The sequence below is a fragment of the Hemiscyllium ocellatum genome, chromosome 30, assembly GCF_020745735.1.
Source record: "Hemiscyllium ocellatum isolate sHemOce1 chromosome 30, sHemOce1.pat.X.cur, whole genome shotgun sequence".
In the NCBI taxonomy this organism is placed as follows: domain Eukaryota; kingdom Metazoa; phylum Chordata; class Chondrichthyes; order Orectolobiformes; family Hemiscylliidae; genus Hemiscyllium; species Hemiscyllium ocellatum.
Window position 1 is genome coordinate 51,628,498 of NC_083430.1, and position 19,184 is coordinate 51,647,681.

A 19,184-nucleotide genomic window follows, 5' to 3' on the forward strand; every position below is an offset into this window, starting at 1 on the left:
TTTCAGTGTCTGCTAAGGGTAGGTCAGAAAAGTTTTTTATCCATGCTTCTGTGTTGCCAGTGTTGTTATTTTGTGTAAGTTTGTCTAATTTCTTCTGCAGGTCTAATTTTTTCATTTTCTGTGTTTGTCGCTCAAATATCTATGGCTCGTTGTACTGTGTCTGTACAACAGGAAATGACAACACCAACCCAAAGAAACCCAAACATCTAAATAGAAAGCAGGAATCATGTACAGTGCTTCGCCTGAGGCCCACTGAAGATGTTACCTAGTAGGGTGACAAAACATCTGGAAATGAACCTTCCAGCTCAGTGAGCAAACCTACATCCAGAGCCTGACTTTGATCTTGGAGATGATGGACAGCCTTTGGGGAGTCAGACATGATGAGCTTCTTTCTGTAGAATTTCCAGCCTCTGACCTGTTCTTGAAGCGATAATTTTTATATGGCTAGTCCAGTTCTGCCTCTGGTCAGTGGTAATCCCAGGATATTGACAGTAGGTATTTAGTGGTGGTTTTGCCATTGAATGTCAAGGAGACATGGTTAGATTGCCTCTTACAACATAGAGCAGTACTGCAGAAAAGCAGGACCATGTCTGTGCTGATCATGATGTCATTCTAAACCAATCCCAACTGCCTGCACATGGTCCCTATCCGTCTGTTCCCTGGCTGTTCATGTCCGTCTAAACGCCTCTTAAATGTTGCAATTGTGTTTGTTTTTACTACCTTCCCTGGCAGCGCATTCCAAGCACTTTCTGTATATATAAAAAAGTTTCCTCACACATCTCCTTTACGACATCCCCCTCTCAGCTCTTAGTATTTGACATTTCCACCCTCGGGAAAAGACTCTAACCACCCACCCTATCCATGCCTCGCATAATTTTATATACTGCTTCTGTCAGGTTGTCCCTGATTGTCTCCACCACAGAAGATGCTGCAGATTGGAGGCTATCATTACCTGGTACATGTGTAACGTGAACATTACTGTCACTTTGTGCCAGGTATAATTCCAACTGGGACAGAGTTTTCCTGATGATTCCCATTGACTCGAGGTTTGCAAGGGCTCAATGATACCACACTGGATTAAAAACTGCTTTGAAGGGTGGTCATTATCACATCACCTCTGCAATCCAGTTCCTTCAACCAGATTTGTACCAAGGCTGTAATGGCTATAAACAGTGTTGGGCAATTAAACACCGGGAGGAGAAGGTGCTGCAAATATCCCCTTTCTTAACTGTGTGGGCTCAGCATATTGTGCAAAAAACATGCCTGAAATTCCTGCAACAATCTTCAGCCAGAAATGCCGTGCGGATGGTCCAAGTTAGCCTCCTCCAAGATGCCAGTCTTCAACCACTTTACTTTGTTCCATGATATCAAGAAATGGCTTAAGGTACTGGATACTGAAAAAGGCTGTAAGTCCTGACAATATTCTGGCAAGAGTAGTAAAGATTTTTCTCAAGAGCTAGGTGTACCTCTCCCCAAGCTGTTCTAGTACAATATCAGCAACAGAGTCGACGTTTCGGGCATAAGCCCTTCTTCAGGAAGGAAGGGCTCATGCCCGAAACGTCGAATTTCTTGTTCCTCGGATGCTGCCTGACCTGCTGCACTTTTCCAGCAACACATTTTCAGCCCTGATCTCCAGCATCTGCAGTCCTCACTTTCTACTACAATATCAGCAACAGCCTGATAATGTGGAAATGGCCTGTCCATAAAAAGCACAAATCCAAATAGGCCAATTAATGTCTTACCAGTTTGCATTTGATCATCAGCAAAGTGTTGGCAGGAGTCATTGACAATGCTGTCAATCATGATTGGCAAAGGTATAACCTGCTGACCAGAGCTCTGTTTGGGTAGGTCATAGCTGGTGAACTCCTGATGTTATTTTTAGTTTTATTTTTTCGTGGGATATAGGCATTGCTGGCTGTGCCAACATTGTTTTATATCCTTTATTACCCTGGAGGTGGCGGTAGTGAGCAGTCTCCTTCATAACTGGAAACCTTGGGGTGCAGTGCTCACGGAGAGGGAGTTCCACATTCTGACCCAGTGACAGGGAAGGGACGGTAATATATTCCCAAGTCAGGATGGCGAGTGGCGTGGAGTAGAATTTAACAGTGGTGGTATTCCCTCTTGGCCGATCCTGTCCTCGTTCTTCTAGGAACCAGAGGCTGGAAGTTTGAAAGTTGTTGTTGGAGCAGCCTTGGTGAACTTCAGCCATGTACCATTTAGATGGTAAGGTAGTCCACACTGGAGGGAGTGAATGGTCAAGTAGCTGCATGACATTCTAATCAATTGGCCTACTCCATCACTGATGGTGTTGAGCTTCTTGAATGTTGCTGGACCTGCAGTGGAGAGTATTGGGTAGTATTTTTGTTCAGTGGTTAGTGTTGCTGCCTTACAGTGTCATGGACCTGGGTTCGATTCCACCCTCAGACGCAGACATCCAAGCAAATGGAGAGTATTGAGTGTACCGCTGCATCAGGGGAGCGCGTAGGATTCACAGTGGAAGGTGAGTGTTTAAATCACTAGCCATCACCACTTCAGTAGGATCTTGGGAACCAAAAAATGTGAAAATTCAGAGTTTACACAGTATAGCAGGTCGGAGCTGATCGAAATTATGTGCATTTCTCTGGAGTCATGGTCTGCTTTTCATAGGATACATTTGAAAAAGCTCAGGTGCCCTTTAGGGAGCCCAGGTTCTCTCTCCAATGGTTGAAAGTAGGCATGGTGAGCATAAAAATGCACCAACTCAGTGCTGTCAACATGGGTATGAAGGTGATGGCACAGCTACAAAGATCCAAGGGCATGCATGCACAAGCATCCCTTAGTTTAACCATTCTCAATGGGGGCCAAACAGTCCCCTCATGGGCCCTGGCACATTTGAAGGGGGCCACAGGGTGTTCAATAATAAATTATTTTCTGTCCACCTGTTCATGTTGAAAGGGAGGCCCTGGAACCTGATAAGAGTTCCTACGGGGACCATGGCCAAAAAACAATTGGGAATCTTTCAAGGGTATGAGGTGACATGGTTGGTGGAGACCATAGCTGGGCTTGTGGGAGAATGAGAGGCCATTAGGAGGAGTGGTGGAGGGGCATAGATGGGACATGGCAACTGGTAAGGGGACAAGGACTGACAGCTGAAGGGATATTCCATGTTTCTTTTATTTCTAAATTTCAGGTAAGGCGCTAGACCTCAGGGCATAGCCTTGCTTCCAGCCCTTCTCCACAACCAATAGCCCAATTTGGATTTTTCAGGATCTCCCAATCACAAAACCTGAAGTCTAAACAGGTATGTTTAAAGGTCCTGTTCATACAGTCAGAAATCTCCTGTCTCAGCACAGCCAACAGGATTGAAAATCCAGGCCAAACAGCTCAGAAGCCCTGGGGCTAGGAGCATGAATAAATGTGCTGGAGGAAGTCAGCAGCTCTGGCAGCATTGGAGGAGAAAAAAAAACAGGGCTATCGTTCCAAAGAAAGGCTATGCTAGTCTTGAATCATTACTATGTTTCTCTCTCCACAGATGCTGCCAGACCTGTTGAGTTTCTCCAGCACATTCTTTGCTTCATATCTCCAGCAGCTGTTGCATTTTGCTTTTACCTTCTAATTTAGAAGGGGTTGGATGGCTCCAGTTCAATTGCAAGGAGCGTTAAGTGACCCAACACTAGGAAGACAGGAAAGAAAGCTTTTGACAAATCCGACTCCCTGTACAACTCAAACCAACACTCCTGATGCTCTAGTTATCTGGTCTCCCACTAAAGCTGAGCCAACTCCCATTCCTCACATGTAAATAACTCCACTTGAGGTTGCTTTGTTTGTAGTTTGGTGTCACATTTGACCTTGGGGTGAGCATCCAATGACCTATCTGTGCTATCATTAAAACTGACTCGACTTACCCTTGTTAACATTTCCCAGCTTCAATCCCATTTCAGCTCATTGTTTGAAGATTTTTCTTGTCTCTATGGCCTTGACTACTGCAATTCACCTCCTAGCAACTCTTCTGTATTTTACCCTCCACAGAATTTTGCACGACTCAAGTTTATGTCTTCATTGGCAGGTAGTCCTGCCTCCTACATCTCCCTCTGTGCTTATCCACCCACATGGCTCTCAGTCAGGTAACAGCTTGATTATAAAATTCTTATCCTTTATTTCAAATCCCTCCATGGCTTTGCCCTTGCATTTTTGTCATCGCCTCCAGTCCTACAAACCTCTAAACCTCCTCTAATTCCAGCTTCCTGTGCATTCTCAATCATACACGCTTCACCACTGGTGATCCTGTCCTCAGGTGCCCTGATCCTAAGCTCTGGAATTGCCTATCTGACTTTCCACATCACTCTCCTCCATTAATATACTCTTTAAAACCTATATCTTGGATGGGCCAATCCGCCCAATATCTCATGAGCTTCAGCAGGACTTTTTCTGTAAAATGTCTCAAGATGCTTCAAGAAGTTAAAGACAGTGTCCAAGTACAAGCTATCTGTTTGGCAGGATGCTCAGGAGTTGCAGCAAATGGTGGTTCTTTAATCCAAGAAGTGGCGCAGTCTGAGGTTCTGAGGAGAGACTGGGAAATATGGAGTTCTGTGTCTCAGGGAGTATGGTAGCTCAGTTCGGAATTGCAATACGAGTTTCAAGATGCAAATACACACAGGAGGCCATTCTAAAGTTGGAACGTCTTTGTTAGAGGCTGTCATCGGCAAAATGGAAGGTGCTTTGGCCTAAAGTAGGACTGACTTGCAGTTAAAAACCAAAAGAACTGTAAATCAGAAACAAAAACAGAAATTGCTGGAAAAGCTCAGCAGGTCTGGCAGCATCTATGGAGAGGAAGCAGAGTTAATGTTTTGGGTCTGGTGACCCTTCCTCAGAACTCACCTGACCTGAAACGTTAACTTTGATTTCTCTTACCGGATGATGTCAGATCTGCTGAATTTTTCCAGTCAGTAAACTGACAAAGTATCCCTGAGATGGATGCATTGCAAGTCACAGCAACATAATGCATTTCACTCTCTCAGCTGCAGTCAGTGGAGATTGGGACTGTGGTAACATTGTCAGGGGCTCAAGATCTGCCAATATGGATGTTGTAGTGAGGGCTTGGGATTTGGGAACACAGTGGACATCTAGATAGAGCACACCCTCCCACTTTGTTCCTCATACCCTCCCTCCATCCTGGTTAACGCCTTCGACATGTACACATTCTCTTTCCAATCTCTGGCAGTGTCGTCCAGAGCAGAACGAGAGAATTGAGAATTTGTATTCACAGAGGAGACAGAAAAAGCTGGAGAGTGGATACCGAGTTTGGGAAGGCAACAGGGGAATATTCTAAAAGTGGTTGATTGTGGCAGGAGGTTTGGGGGGGCCACTGCAGTCTGATAGTCTCCTTCAACTTCCCTCTACTACACGGTTCAAACATGCTGAGCTGGGCAGCAAGGGTTTGGCTTTTCAGGGTGTACATTATATTGAGATTTTATACAGTTTTTAATGGGCCTTATTCTGAATCGTGTAGACAGAACTCAACAAATGGAAGCAATCTTTGTCCATTAAAAGAATCACAAAATGCGCTCCAGTGAACCAGATATTAGAATTAAGGAGTACATTTGAGCACTGGGCATGCTGACTGGAAAAGGGCAACTTCCAGATCATTACCAGCTGGGTCAACCCATGATGGCAGGTCAGATTACTGGTAATGAGTCCACACTGTGGAGGCTACCATTATATAATGTGCACCTGAACCCAAGGACTGAAGGGGAACATAACGTTGCAGATCAGAGAAACAGAGTTTATCTTTTTAGTGGCAGATGTGGATTGGGACTCACTCTGTGCCAGCCATACCAGAGCAATCAGAGAAGGTCACTGAGCGGGGGCTGAAAACAAAGGGAATTTTGCCTTTGAAAAAAGGTGCAAAGGCTGTACCTTGACAGATTTCTCTTCTACAGCAAACGTGAATTGAAAATGAGAAAGAATGGCAACTGGGAAGCACTTGTGACCTGAAGAGTCCACCTGTTGAAAATGTGTTGCTGGTTAAAGCACAGCAGGTTAGGCAGCATCCAAGGAATAGGAAATTCGACGTTTCGGGCAAAGCCCTTCATCAGGAAGGGCCTTGATGAAGTGTCCACCTACCTACCATTCTGTGTTCTGCAGCGTGTCTTATCCCATTTCTCAGGTGGGTGGAAAGTAGCCTGACGGGTAACAGCTAAGTGCATGAGATTTGTGAATAATATGCAGTTTAAAGATGGCATCTGTCCAGTCAGTCAACACATAGCAGAACTGCTTCTGTTGTCAAATTACCAACTTGAATGAAAAGTATTTGGAAGGGTCACATAAATTCCCTCCACAATCATATATCTTCAAATATAGATTTTACCCTAAATCAGGGCCCATTTTGCCCTTGGTTTGTTTTGCTGCCGGTCTTCTAGTCTTCATACTCAAATGTGTTTTCTGCCAAAATTTCCGTGCGGCAGAATTTGATTTGCCCCACTCAAAGTGGTGCTTTACCAAATTATCTGTGTCTCGCAAAACATTATGCGCGGCAAACCATCCACGTGTCAAATGGCTCCTGCTCTTTTTGAAGATGCTGTTATTCAGGTCTGTAAGAGTGCAGTGAAAGATGCAAATCCTCTGAAAAACAAGGTGCTGAACAAAACATGTCATCGACAATAATTCAGGAAGGAAACCTATGTAATACACAAGTGCAGCACCAATTTTCATTTATCAAAACTCGACAGACACAAATAACTCATTTTCGTAATGTTGGTAGGACATGACATGCTAAACTCTGCTGTGCTCTCCTACTTTGTAACCAATAGTGCCACAAATTCTAACACAATAGAGAGAATTGGTATGGACTTTGCTTTAACGTCTTGCCTGAAATGTATCAGCTCTAACCACACAGCACTCTCTCAACAACGCAGCTGTAGCAGTGGGCTAAATTACAAGCTCAGATTTCCAAATTGGGATTTTCAAACCCAGTTTGCTGACCTAGAGATGAACGTGCTACCACTAAGCAAATGTAAGCAGCTACACTGCTGGTGCAATTGAAAGCTAACATTATTTTTACACACCCATCCAGTGGGGAGGTTGCCTTTGTGACTGGAACAGTGTAAGAGTTAGTACAGGGCAGCATCATCCACAGCAAAATCATGTGCAAATGAAGATTTGATTTGATACACCGCAAGTTCAAACAGCTCACAAAAGAGGAAAATAAAGTCCCAAGTTTAATAAAGCCCCTCCCCATGTGGGATGAAAAGAAAGTACAAGTGTTGATTGCCAATTAATGGTCTTCCGTTGTCCGTTTTGACAAATGATATTCCTTATCTGTGTCTTTTAAAGTATTTGTTTCCACACAGCTTTAAAAAGGAAAGATTTCAATATTTGGCATAATGCTCTTCAGCCTAAATGGTTAAAATGAACAAACTAATACAGAGGAGGGCAGGGGGTTATATGAGGGTTGTTCCGGGGAAAGGAGAGAATTCCCAATGGCACACGACTTTAGAATTGTTTGTCCCAGTTAGAAGCAGACACTCCCCTCTTATTACTCTCATAGATTTTATTCCAGAGAACACACAATGAACATTATCTTGGGATCAACTTCTTCCCTTTATCCAGCAATAAAATGAAGAGTTGAAGAGAATTGCCATGACCAAGACATACTTGATCAATTTCAGCCAATTCGTTCACATAATTTACCAACTGATCATCTATCGATTATTTTGCAAACAAATCATCCTCCATTCGAAGGGTCCTGAAAATGTACCAAGAGCCTCAGAGAAACCTCCCCAAACCATCTGCCAGAGCTCCTTCACTTGTTCACGTAAATCTTCTGAGTTAATCTGTGCCACCTTCAATGGGAGTGCCACCAACACTCACTTCCCCGTGCCCCCCCCCCCAATGAATCCCACAGCTCCCCCAGCCCCACCTCCACAACCCTCCCACCCCCACCCCGCTACGCGTTGCTTTCTTCAAATAATTCTTCATCAGACAGGTGGCCTGGATCGGTCAGAACGTGATTTGACGAGATTATATCAAATACAACTATAATATTACATAGCACGTTTAATGTAACAACACGGCAAGGGAGTTTGCGGGGTTTGGTGTGAAGCGCATTACACAGGATGGTATCCGGGCAGATGACCAAAAGCTCAGTCAAAGCAAGGGTTATAAAGGAGTGTCTGGAAGGAAGAATGGCTGACAGGTGGAGGTGGCCAAGGACAGTATTCCAGAGCTTCTGGCCTCCCTCACTGACAGCCCATCACCAACTGGGCAGCAAGTAAAGTCAGGGACGCACACAGAGTTTCTCTACTGCAGAGGGCTGTCAAGGTTCAGTCAATACGTACACTCAAGGCCAAAATCCACTCTTCATCACGATGGAAATCAAGGGTTATGGGGTAAAGTTGGAAAATGGAGTTGAGGATGATCAGATCAGCCAATGATCTCATTGAATGACAGAAGAGACCTGATGGACTGAATGGCCTACACCTGTTCCTCTGTCTTATGTTGTAAAAGGCAAGGATTAGACAAGTACAGAGATCGCAGAAGTTGTGAAACTGATGAGGATTACAGAGGTGTGGAGGTCTAAGGCCATGAAATGGTCTGGAAACAAAACACTGGACGTTGGTGACCCAGCACAGGTTGACGAGGACAAGGGTGAAAGGGAAGGAAATCAAGATATGGGCACCCTACAGAGAGTAGAGTGAGATAGGCAGGGCAGGAGCACACTGCAATGGTCAGGCTTACAGGCAGCAGCATCTTGAGCTGAGACACTGATGAAGTTGGGTAACATTGAAGTATTCAGCTTTGGCCATGGCTTGAACATGCGTGTGGAATCGTGTCAAGGTCAACCTTGTGAAGAGTGTGAACAGACTGATGTCATCGCGGGTAGGTGAGCTACAGAGGTGGTCACTACAAAACAGAGTTCAACCTCAACTAGAGTATTCAGTCCAGTTGTTCAATTTATCATTTCAGCTGCATGACACAGAGATCTTTCTCTATAAATTTGGTGTCTTATGATCCTACTCCACAGCTACCTGAAGGAGTGGCACTCCAAAAGCTAGTGCTTCCAAATAACCTGTTGAGACTATAATCTGGTGGTGTGTGACTCCTAACAGTGCACACCCCTTCCAACACTGGCTCCTCCACATCAGTGTGTAAGGAAGTGGAGGGAGTGAGTGAGTGTTAAAGGGGACGGAGGGAGAGAGCATTTAAGGGAGCAGAGGGGGAGCGTTGAAGAGGGCGGAGGGAGTGAGTGCTAAAGGGGGCAGAGGGAGTGAGTGTTATAGGGGGCGGAAGGAGTGAGAGTTAAAGTGGGCGGAGGGAGTGAGTGAGTGTTAAAGGGACTGAGGGAGTGAGTGTTAAAGGGGCAGAGGGAGTGAGTGAGTGACCGTTAAAGGGGACGGAGGGAGTGAGTGATAAAGGGGACGGAGGGAGTGAGTGTTAAAGGGGACGGAGGGAGTGAGTGTTAAAGGGGACGGAGGGAGTGAGTGTTAAAGGGGACGGAGGGAGTGAGTGATAAAGGGGACGGAGGGAGTGAGTGTTAAAGGGGACGGAGGGAGTGAGTGATAAAGGGGACGGAGGGAGTGAGTGTTAAAGAGGACGGAGGGAGTGAGTATTAAAGGGGGTGGAGGGAGTGAGTGAGTGTTAAATGGGGATGGAGGGAGGGAACGTTAAAGGGGACGGAGGGAGGGAACGTTAAACGGGGCGGAGGGAGTGAGTGTTAAAGGGGACGGAGGGAGGGAGTGTTAAAGGGGGCGGAGGGAGAGAGTATAAAGGGGACGGAGGGAGAGAGTGTTAAGGGTGTGGAGGGAGTGAGTGTTAAAGGGGGCGGAGGGAGAGAGTATAAATGGGACGGAGGGAGAGAGTGTTAAAGGGGACGGAGGGAGAGAGTGTTAAAGGGTGTGGAGGGAGTGAGTGTCTACCATCCCCTCGGCCAATTCTTGATTCAATTCAACTTTACAACGACAACTGATGCCAAACATTGTGAAATGACAATTTAACGTCAAGGACAGTTTTTCAGATTGCACCGTTAAAATTCTGCTCTTTCTTTCCTCCCTCCACGTTTAACATATAAACATGATGTGGAGGTGCCGGTGTTGGACTGGGGTGGGCAAGGTCAGAATTCACACAATACCAGCCTGCAGTTCAACTGATTTATCTGAGAAGACAGACCTGACAAAGGGGCAGAGCTCCGACAGCTAGTGATTTCAAATAAACCTGGTGGACTATAACCTGGCGTCGTGTGACTTTGGACCCTAACTTATAACCAGTTATCTGTCAAATCAATGGAATCATTGGAGATGAAATTAATGGTAATTCAACTTATTTTCTTCTTTATTCTTCTTTTAGCATCTAAGATTTGTACCTAGATACTTTGTACTCCTCTACTTGAAATCGCACGAGAATAAACCTTATTCTATTCTAAGTTAAACATTGACATGTCAACAAAAGCTCAGCTTCCTCTCTTAACACAGAGGAAGAGGATTTTCATTGAAGTCCTTTTCTCTTGCACTTTCTTCTTCGGTGGGGAATGAGACAGCCTGTCTCTCCTTCCACGAAGATGGATGGGAGAATTAAAACAGGGATTCAATTTGGAATCTTCCTTGTAACTCAATTTCATGGTAAAAAAGACGACACTCACATGAACATTTGTTGTCAAGACTGAAAGTATCAGAGGTCTTCTTCCAGCTGACACTGAGTATTTAGCCAGAATACAGCTCAAGTTGCTGTTTTTGATGGAATATCAAGTTGGAGTCAGTATTTTCCCACTAACTTTCAGAGGCAAGAGGAACACGGCTGACAATGGAAGGCAAAATAATTAAAGTCGACAATTTTCTTTTGTTGACACTGAGTGAATGATTGGCGCTTTATCAGATTGAGATAATTTCATCCAGATTCCTAAAAGAATGCCATATATATAGGTGATGGGGAAGAGATAATGATTAGATTATAATTAAAACATACATACATATATTCACATTCTGTGCTTGGAAAACGAGAACTGAAATACAGAAGCATAATTCTTGAGGCATACAATAAATATAACCCCAATGCCAACCAGTAATACATTACATCATATATAAAATGTGCTGGCAGAACTGATAAACAAATAATACATGAGCATAATCAGAAATAATTATCATTATCATCACTGGCTGAAGCTAGAAGATCAATGTTCTTACCTAATTGCACTGAATGTTTTGCAATGTCATCAGAAGTCACTGTGAAGCATTTCCTGTGTACACCTCATCTTGATTTTGGTCCAGTAGTAAGCCCATTGGTGCCTGTCTACGGTTCCCTTGTTTGTCTGCGTAGGTATTGTCCACATGAATAGAAGAATCACTTGATGCAGGCGAAGCATTTGCTGTAGATAACATCGCATTAGCATATACCGAACTGCTGTAATCTATCGCCATCTTCTGTGTTTCTTTGTCCATTTGTGCTACCATATTTAGAGGGATCATTTGGGGCGCAGAACTGGGTGGATTATGTCTTCCCTGCATTACAAACAGGGACATGTCAGCTTCTTTCTTGTTCTCAACTAATGAACTGCAGCTGGTAGAATTCTGCAAATATCTGGTGCTCGTTTCCAGAGGTGGATTATCAGATTCAAACTGGAGCTGTGACACTGATAAATCTCTGTTGGCCGGTGTTGTCCTTGGAGCCACATTTGTTCCTGAGCTGCTTTCCAATGCATCGTAAAAAGCTGGATGTTTTTTCCCTTCACTTGACTCTAGATTGTCCACATACCCAGGGGTGCGCAAACTAAAAAAATCTTGGTTCTCAGACAGAAGCCCTTCATGATCAGGGTTGATTGAATGTTGCAGTGCTTGGGCAGATAGCTGCTGGTGAGGGCTTTGAAATGGTTCGGTTTCTAATGTAGACTGCTTTAGGTCTGAATACAGAGTCTCTTGAACATCATTACCGGAAAATATTGGGGAATAATTTTCATCAGGCATTGGTGTCGAACAGCCTGAAGAGTATAAGCTACAATATTCTTTCTGATCATTTTTTTGAACTTGAAAGTTTTGGGTGTTAGAAAGTGTTGGGGGCATACTGCTATCTGGACTGTAGCCATAATCTAAAGCACAGTCCACACTTTCAGAGAATATAGGATTGGTTCCTTGAGTTCTCTGTAACAGCTTTGATTTGCGAATAAATTGTTCTCTCTTATTTGAAGCACAAAGTCCCCGGGTGTTCCTCATCTGTCTTGGTAATGCACCTTTTCTAGAAGGAAATGAGGGTGAAGCTGGAAAAACCAACTGAGAAGGGTTGGACATATCAACTCGTTTCCGTCTTCCATACACAGCTCTTGAATCAGTGGGGAATGGGACATGATGGTTCCACTGACGTTTGGAACCAACTTTCGGTCCAGATCTTTCAACAGGTACTGTTTCGTCCCAGTCCATCATCAATTTTTCTAGACTTGACAGACTAGATTTCTCTTCACTTGCCATATTACCACAAATGTTCACACCTCCTTCAGAATTCTCAAAAGATGTGTTGAAGTGGGATGAGGATTCACTGTAAGTCTCTGGAAAGGACCTTAGCTTTACTTTCTGGGGTGTATAGTTTGAAATATCCAAGATGTCTTTTGACTCATTCAGGTTGTAATCCAATACTGGTGTGTAATGGTGATTAAAATACGCCATATTCCCATCGCAAAGATTAAAACTGGATTTGCAGCTCAGTTGAAGACCTCTGGAAAACGCCATCCTGGAGGTATCAGCTGATAACTGCAATGAATTTAAATATTTCTGAGATGCGTGGTCCATGGAACAGGCTGCATCAGATTGATTCTCAGGAGTTAAAGACGTTTGTAAAGTCAGAGGACTGTGATCTGGTTTAAAAGCGTTAAATGAAGACGTCTTATTAAAATGTAGATTTGATCCAATTACATGATGACTGTATGTCTCAGTTGAATTGGCTTGTGAAGAAGTAACATTATTGCTTGTATCATAGCCAAACGTGCAATCTCTGTTACCAAGAAAGTCAAGACCAGAATACTCTCGGGGTTGTGGCAGCACATCTGAATTACTGAAACTTTGAGCTTTCGGTCTGTAGTTACTATACTGAACAAAGCTATCTGCAGTCTGTTGGCAAGAGAGTCCAGTCGGTCTCGAAAGAGGTGGCTGAGCAGCAACTCTTTGGAAAGTTTCTGAATCAGAACGATGATACGAGGAGCCGAAATCAACACTATCTGAATTGTCTGCAATCATTTGTGGATAAGTCTGTCCTGTTTGATTTGTATGTTGCTGGCTGCCAATGCAACTAGGAGAATTAGTTTTATCAAATCCTTCCTGGTAATGAGTTAAGTGTCTTGATGGCTGTGCTGAATTGCTGACACCAAAGCTTCCACTCAGATTACACGATTCTTGCCCAGTCTGCGAAAATGATAAATCCATCAAGTCTGACGAATCATCTGAATCAAGTAAGGACCGGAAATAGCCAGCAATGCAGCCTGGACTTTGTTGAGCGACACTGCTTTGGTTGGAGGATAAACAACCCATCAAATAGCCATTCCTTGACATAGAACCGGACTCCCAAATAGTATTGGGAAATGATTGTGTAGACATACCAGGGTAAGATGGATACAAACCATTTCTGATTGGTTGCTTCGAAGGATAACCTTGGCTCACAGGCCAGAAGTTTTCATTTTGTCTTGCCCATTCTGAATTTTCAGCATTCATATTCCGAAAAATTCCATGTTCTGGAAATGGTAGTGCACGCTTATATGGTTTCCTCCTTTGAACAGGCTTCTCCTTCATTTCTGTGCCCCATTTGCATTTTCTGGCATACAGCTTGGTTTCACCCAAGAATATCCGCTTTCTCTTTCCAATGCCCTCAAAGAAATCACTGAAAGTAGAAGATGATTCTGCAAATTGCCCCAGTTGCCTTCCTCGTGAACACCCTGCTTTTCCACCTCTCCTTCGAGTACCTGCCAACGTACGGTAAAACTGAGACATGTCCTGATGCATAGAAGCTGATCTCTGAAATGATCCCGGATCACTAGGAGACCAACACCTGGGTGGTGAGCATCGACCCAGGATCAGACTCTGTTTAGTTAGAAAAGCCAGTTTGGACAAAACATCTGCATAGTCTGTTGTGTTGTCATTGGATCCAGCAATATAAGTAGGTTGCGGTGGAGAAAGTTTGTGATGCCTGGGCTTTCTCTTCACATGATTGGTAGCTTCACTGCTACCTTCAGGTAATACTTTCCTTGGCCTACCTCTTTTCCTTTTGATGACGACAGGAATGTCGCTTGTCGGTAACACCATCACCTTGCTTCTCCTCCCTTTCTTCACTGTTGGTAACGCAGCTGTGCTTTGCTCTGGCAGAGTAACGTGATGTGTTTTGACTCCTGCACTCACGTTATTGTGCAGTAAAAGCTTTTGGCACATTTTTGTTTTTCTTTCTGTGTACATCTGGTACTTCTGAGTATTGATTTTTGCTATTTTAACTAACATCTTCCGACTGCCTTTGCATTTAGTTTTTGGGTTCTTATTTAAAAGTGTCCTTTTAAGAGGCAAACGAGAGACTGCTCCATAATCTTGATACGCTTCTGCAGATGCTGAAGGAATGGAAAGGCTCTTGCAGTATTTTTCAAACTCGATTTGTTCCAAACTATTTTCTCGATTATACTGAATCATTGGTTTTTTCCTCAAAGCGTATTTTTTACATGTAGTTTCAGTTAAAAGCAGTCCAGCATTTATTTCCTCTTCATTCTGGCTGTTGTGTTTCAGAATCCCAGCTTTAGAACTTTCACACTTTACATGGTGTCTATGTTCCGGGACAGTGTACAATGATGACATATTTTCAAAAAAGCTATTGTTGTTCGGTGACACGGCAGATGAGATCAGAGCTTCGATTTTAGAATCTGGGTTGGCTGGATCAAATTTTTCAAATTCAACACGCCTGCATTCGCGATGGTCTGTATTTTCTTTCCTTTGCGTCCTATCCATTTCTTGCCTTCTGCTTGCCATCTGAGATTTAGATCCTATAGGCAGGCTTTCTTCTGGACTTCTAATACTGCTCGCAAGCACAACTGAAGAAAAGAAACTATACTGTAATCCTGTCTTTTCATTTTTTGCTATTTTGCTTCCATTACTTTGAAAGGTGCTGGAGTCAATTTTAAATGCACCACAACTGAGCTGGATGCCATTATTTTGCACGTCATTAGACAAGAGATTTAAGTCTTTCATGATATCTCTTAAAGTTACTACAGGGTATAAATTACTTTTGCCATTGCCACATTTGTTTTTCAGCAATGCCACAATGTTGTTAATATTTCTTTTCCCAGTTCCCATTGTAGCATTTGGAAAACTTCTATGGAGTGAATCAGAGGACATTTTTTCTTTTGTAACTTCATTGGTTTCAGCTTTACCAATGCTGGATTTGTCTGATCCTATGTCTGACTTAAGACTTTCCTCGTTATAACAGCTTTTTGTTTTCCTAGTCTGACAAATACCAACTGAATCCATTTGAATCAGAGTATCTGCTTCATTATAAGTGTATGCATTTGAATACTGACCATCTTTAACAGCTAGAGACCCATTGGCCAAAGGAACACCTTCGGTTTCTTCAGAGCCATTACAAAGTTCCTTAGAAGCTGACATTTTTATTATGGCTGGTGATTTGGTGATGTGTGTGTTCTCCTTTAGTACAGTTGAAATGGTTTACTCTCTGAATGTTAATGTTAGCAGCATTGGAATAGGTGTTGGGTTGTGAACTCCTACACTTTATAGAAGCACCTATAGTTAAAACAAATTTAAAAAGTAAAAACCATGGTGGTTTATTTTAAACTGCCTACATATGATCTTGCTATTTATATCTGTAAACAGGCTTACACATAATATATTGAAGATTATAGTGTCATATAAACATTTGAAATCGGAGAAATGAAAATATTTTGTCAGATTAGCCAAAATAAGAGCACATAGTTAAATTTAAAAAGAAAGCATACTGTTGTTCTACTGAATTTAAGACTTGACTTCTGAAATTAATTTATTTGTTAGGGTGAGGAAAATGTGTAGCATGTTTGATCAAATATGATATTTTAGTTAATATCAAAATAAACCTCTTGTGTTAATTTGATGTGATTAGAGCTTCCATCTGAAATGTTTAATTTAGTAGAACAATTTTAAATGAATATGATATGTCACAGGTTATCTACCCCAGGCACAGCAATGTTCATTCTCCAAATGATTGTCTCTTTTACATCATGGGTCTATTTTTGATTCTGCCAATAGGGAAGATATGTGTGCTTTACTTATCCATTTTAGTATGAATGGATTTTTTTTTGCAAGTTTGTAAAGCACCTAATTTAGTTGACATCATACTGTTTTATACAACTGCTTTACACTGATTTAAATTAGATCTAAAAGTCCTAAAATTTGGAAAATGGGGATTGAGAGACTATTATTCAAAGTAACATCACAATGCCTTAGGTAACCATTCTCGCTTTTTCCTTCACTTCAAGTTTCCTTCACAAAAGGTTGGTCGTCCTAGAGTTGTCCTAATAAGGAGGACTGGAGGATCATGGTTCAAGTCATGAATTTCATAAAAAAAAGCTTACAGTGGTCTAAGAGTGAAAGGAGAAACCAAAAATGTGTAAAGCAGGTTCTGACTTCATCTATCACCTTCCACTCAGAGATCTTGACCACTGACCCCAGAAATTGGGACATCAACATCATCCAACTCATGATGTCAAGATATGTAGCAAGATAATCCCACCTCCATGAGGTCACTTGTTTTTCAACCACACCACTGTGCACCAATCACTGCAAACCAACAGGTGCTTATTTAATTTAGGCTTCCTATTCTTTCAAAAGGACATTTCTCAAAACAGCAGTTGGAAGAGGAACTGGAAGAGGCATTTAAACAAAATATTGGTGTGCTTTTCTCTAAGTTCAGAAGAAAAATCCTTCACTCTTGGGTTTTGTAACTTTTGAAAATTTCTCTCTTGCCCAATTTCTGTATTTTCAATCTCTAACTAGCCATCGGATAAAAGCTGTAGATGTTCAGAATTTCAAGAGCAGTGTTTGAAGGGCAGAGAGACTTTGAAATCAGTCAGCGTCAAAATAAGGTCAATAGAAATGCAAAGAAACTGGGAAAGGGAAGAGACAGTCAAAATGATTCAAGATGGCACCCAGCAGGGAGCCTCAAAGGAACAGAAATTTGATGGGGAGTAGTGAGATTGCCAAAAAATTAAAAATCGACAGTGGGCATTCTGATCACAGAAATGTGTTGAAATTTATCACACATCTTTGCCTTCTGGGGAGAAATTATCCCTCACCAGATGTTAAAAATATTATAATTTTGCTTCCATTGGCACACAGGTCATATCGGAGTTCGGATCAATGTTTCCTACATCTGCATTTCCAGCTCAGCCAAACTTCTGCATTCAAGATGTTGTCTTTATTTACCTGTTCTTTTCTGGGTGACTTTCAACTCTGTTCAAAAAGGGAAGAGCATTCAAGAGGCATTTAATAAATGATCTAACTGGGTGATAAGGAATCTCTGTCCTGATTTGTCAGCACGTTAAAGTTCAAATAGACACACCATGCCAGATCAGAAATGCAGAATGGAACATAAATCTTTCAAAAGCTTACTGGGTTCCTAAGTATGCAAAATATAAAGAACAAACTCACTCTGCCTTTGTCAGGAGACCAGAAATGAAAGCTCTGCCTTGGCACATTGTTTGTTGTGAAAAATACAAGATCTTCCCATTACTCAGAAGAAGGTCACAGCACTGGCAGAAATTAGATAGCACAAAACAATAGTGACCCTCAAGTTACTTGGGAGTGCAATGTGGGGCATCCAAAATCAAATGACATTTTAACCATTGCTTCCCTCCATTTTTAATCGACTGTTTATCTCCTTCATGTTTGAAAACTAGCTGCTAATCTGTGGAGGGGGTGCTGTGAACAAACATTAGAAGAGGCATGACGTTAATTGATGTCATTTTCTCAGCAATCTTCTGTTCCAGGTGCAATTTCTCAGGTTTTGAATTTTAGACAATGCAGGAAGGGGATTAGAAGTGGGGAATTAAGGCATTTCCACTTTACAAATAATATCAATCTCTAAATAATCATAACCTCATGGCTGTGATGGTACGGTGGCCATGATTGAAGTGATGGTGGCTTGTTGAGTCTAGTCTGTCCCTTCTGGAGTAATGCCAGTGAAGCAATGGCTTTGGTAGTGACAATGCTGCCGGTACAGTCCGGAAATCCTTGCAATGTTAGCCCCAGGGGCAGCTTCAGCAACAGCATCCCATAACCACTCCATAAACCCAGCAGCCATGAAGGGAACAAAAGATGAACTTTGTCCTAACTTCATCTCAATAATTTATTTTAATAATTTCTCATTAAAACAATACCGAATTGTGGTGACCTATACTCTTCTTATCTTAAATACAAGGGACAATAAATTGCTATTCTATTCAATCAATTTTCGGGAAATGCTCAAGCCTCATCTGCAGATAAGTGCAGTAGTTCTGACTACTCAAAATTAGCTCAGAGCAGATACTAGACTGCAAGGATGTGCTACCAACTCAAAAATCAAGCAAGAGGTCCTGGGTTCAGATCCCGGACGAGCCCCCAAATTGTTACGACATGAGGTAAATCCTCCTGCTTAATTTAAACCAGCAACACAGAAAAGATTTACCCCATGCAAAAATCTGTGAAAATTCATAGGCCAAGAACTATTTAAAGTTAAAAATTAACAACTTTATTTCTTAAAGTATAAATAAAGTATAAGAATAATTAACAAACAACTATTTATGACTCCTTCTTCTAACCTACCTTTACTTTCCCTTCTATATACTAGTCTGATAAAATCCCTGATTAAGATTTACCTAAAAATTCAAATTTCAAAACCAGCCTGCAGTCGAATCTTCTCTTTGCAGGTCGGTGTTGATATTTTTCTCTGCGCAAACTCCTTCTCTAGATAGGTACCTCTCAGACAGTTCTGACTAGCAGTCTCCATCTTGTGGCAGTTCTCTTCCAACTGTTCAATTTTTCCCGTCTTATACCCCAAAGCATTAGACTTTTTCATTGGTTTTTAATATTGTCAATGTACTAAATTCAAACTTGATTGGAGGCTGGCATTTTTGGGGTATAATGTAAATTGATTGGCTAAATTGAAATCTGTTTTTGTCTCCAGGCAACCAGCTACACTAACTCCTGGATGACATATTACATTGTGTCTTGTTG

The 19,184-nt window shown here is 42.3% G+C and overlaps 1 protein-coding gene across 1 annotated transcript in view; it reads right to left on the reverse strand.

Moving 5' to 3' along the window:
- ahdc1 (AT hook, DNA binding motif, containing 1) overlaps nucleotides 1-19,184 on the reverse strand; it is a 206,392-nt gene that overhangs the window by 17,450 nt on the left and 169,758 nt on the right. Inside the window, exon 5 of the mRNA XM_060847518.1 lies at nucleotides 11,154-15,016. Coding sequence (XP_060703501.1) covers nucleotides 11,190-15,016 — 3,827 coding nt within the window. The 3' untranslated portion in view covers nucleotides 11,154-11,189. The remainder of the gene's footprint in view (nucleotides 1-11,153; nucleotides 15,017-19,184) is intronic.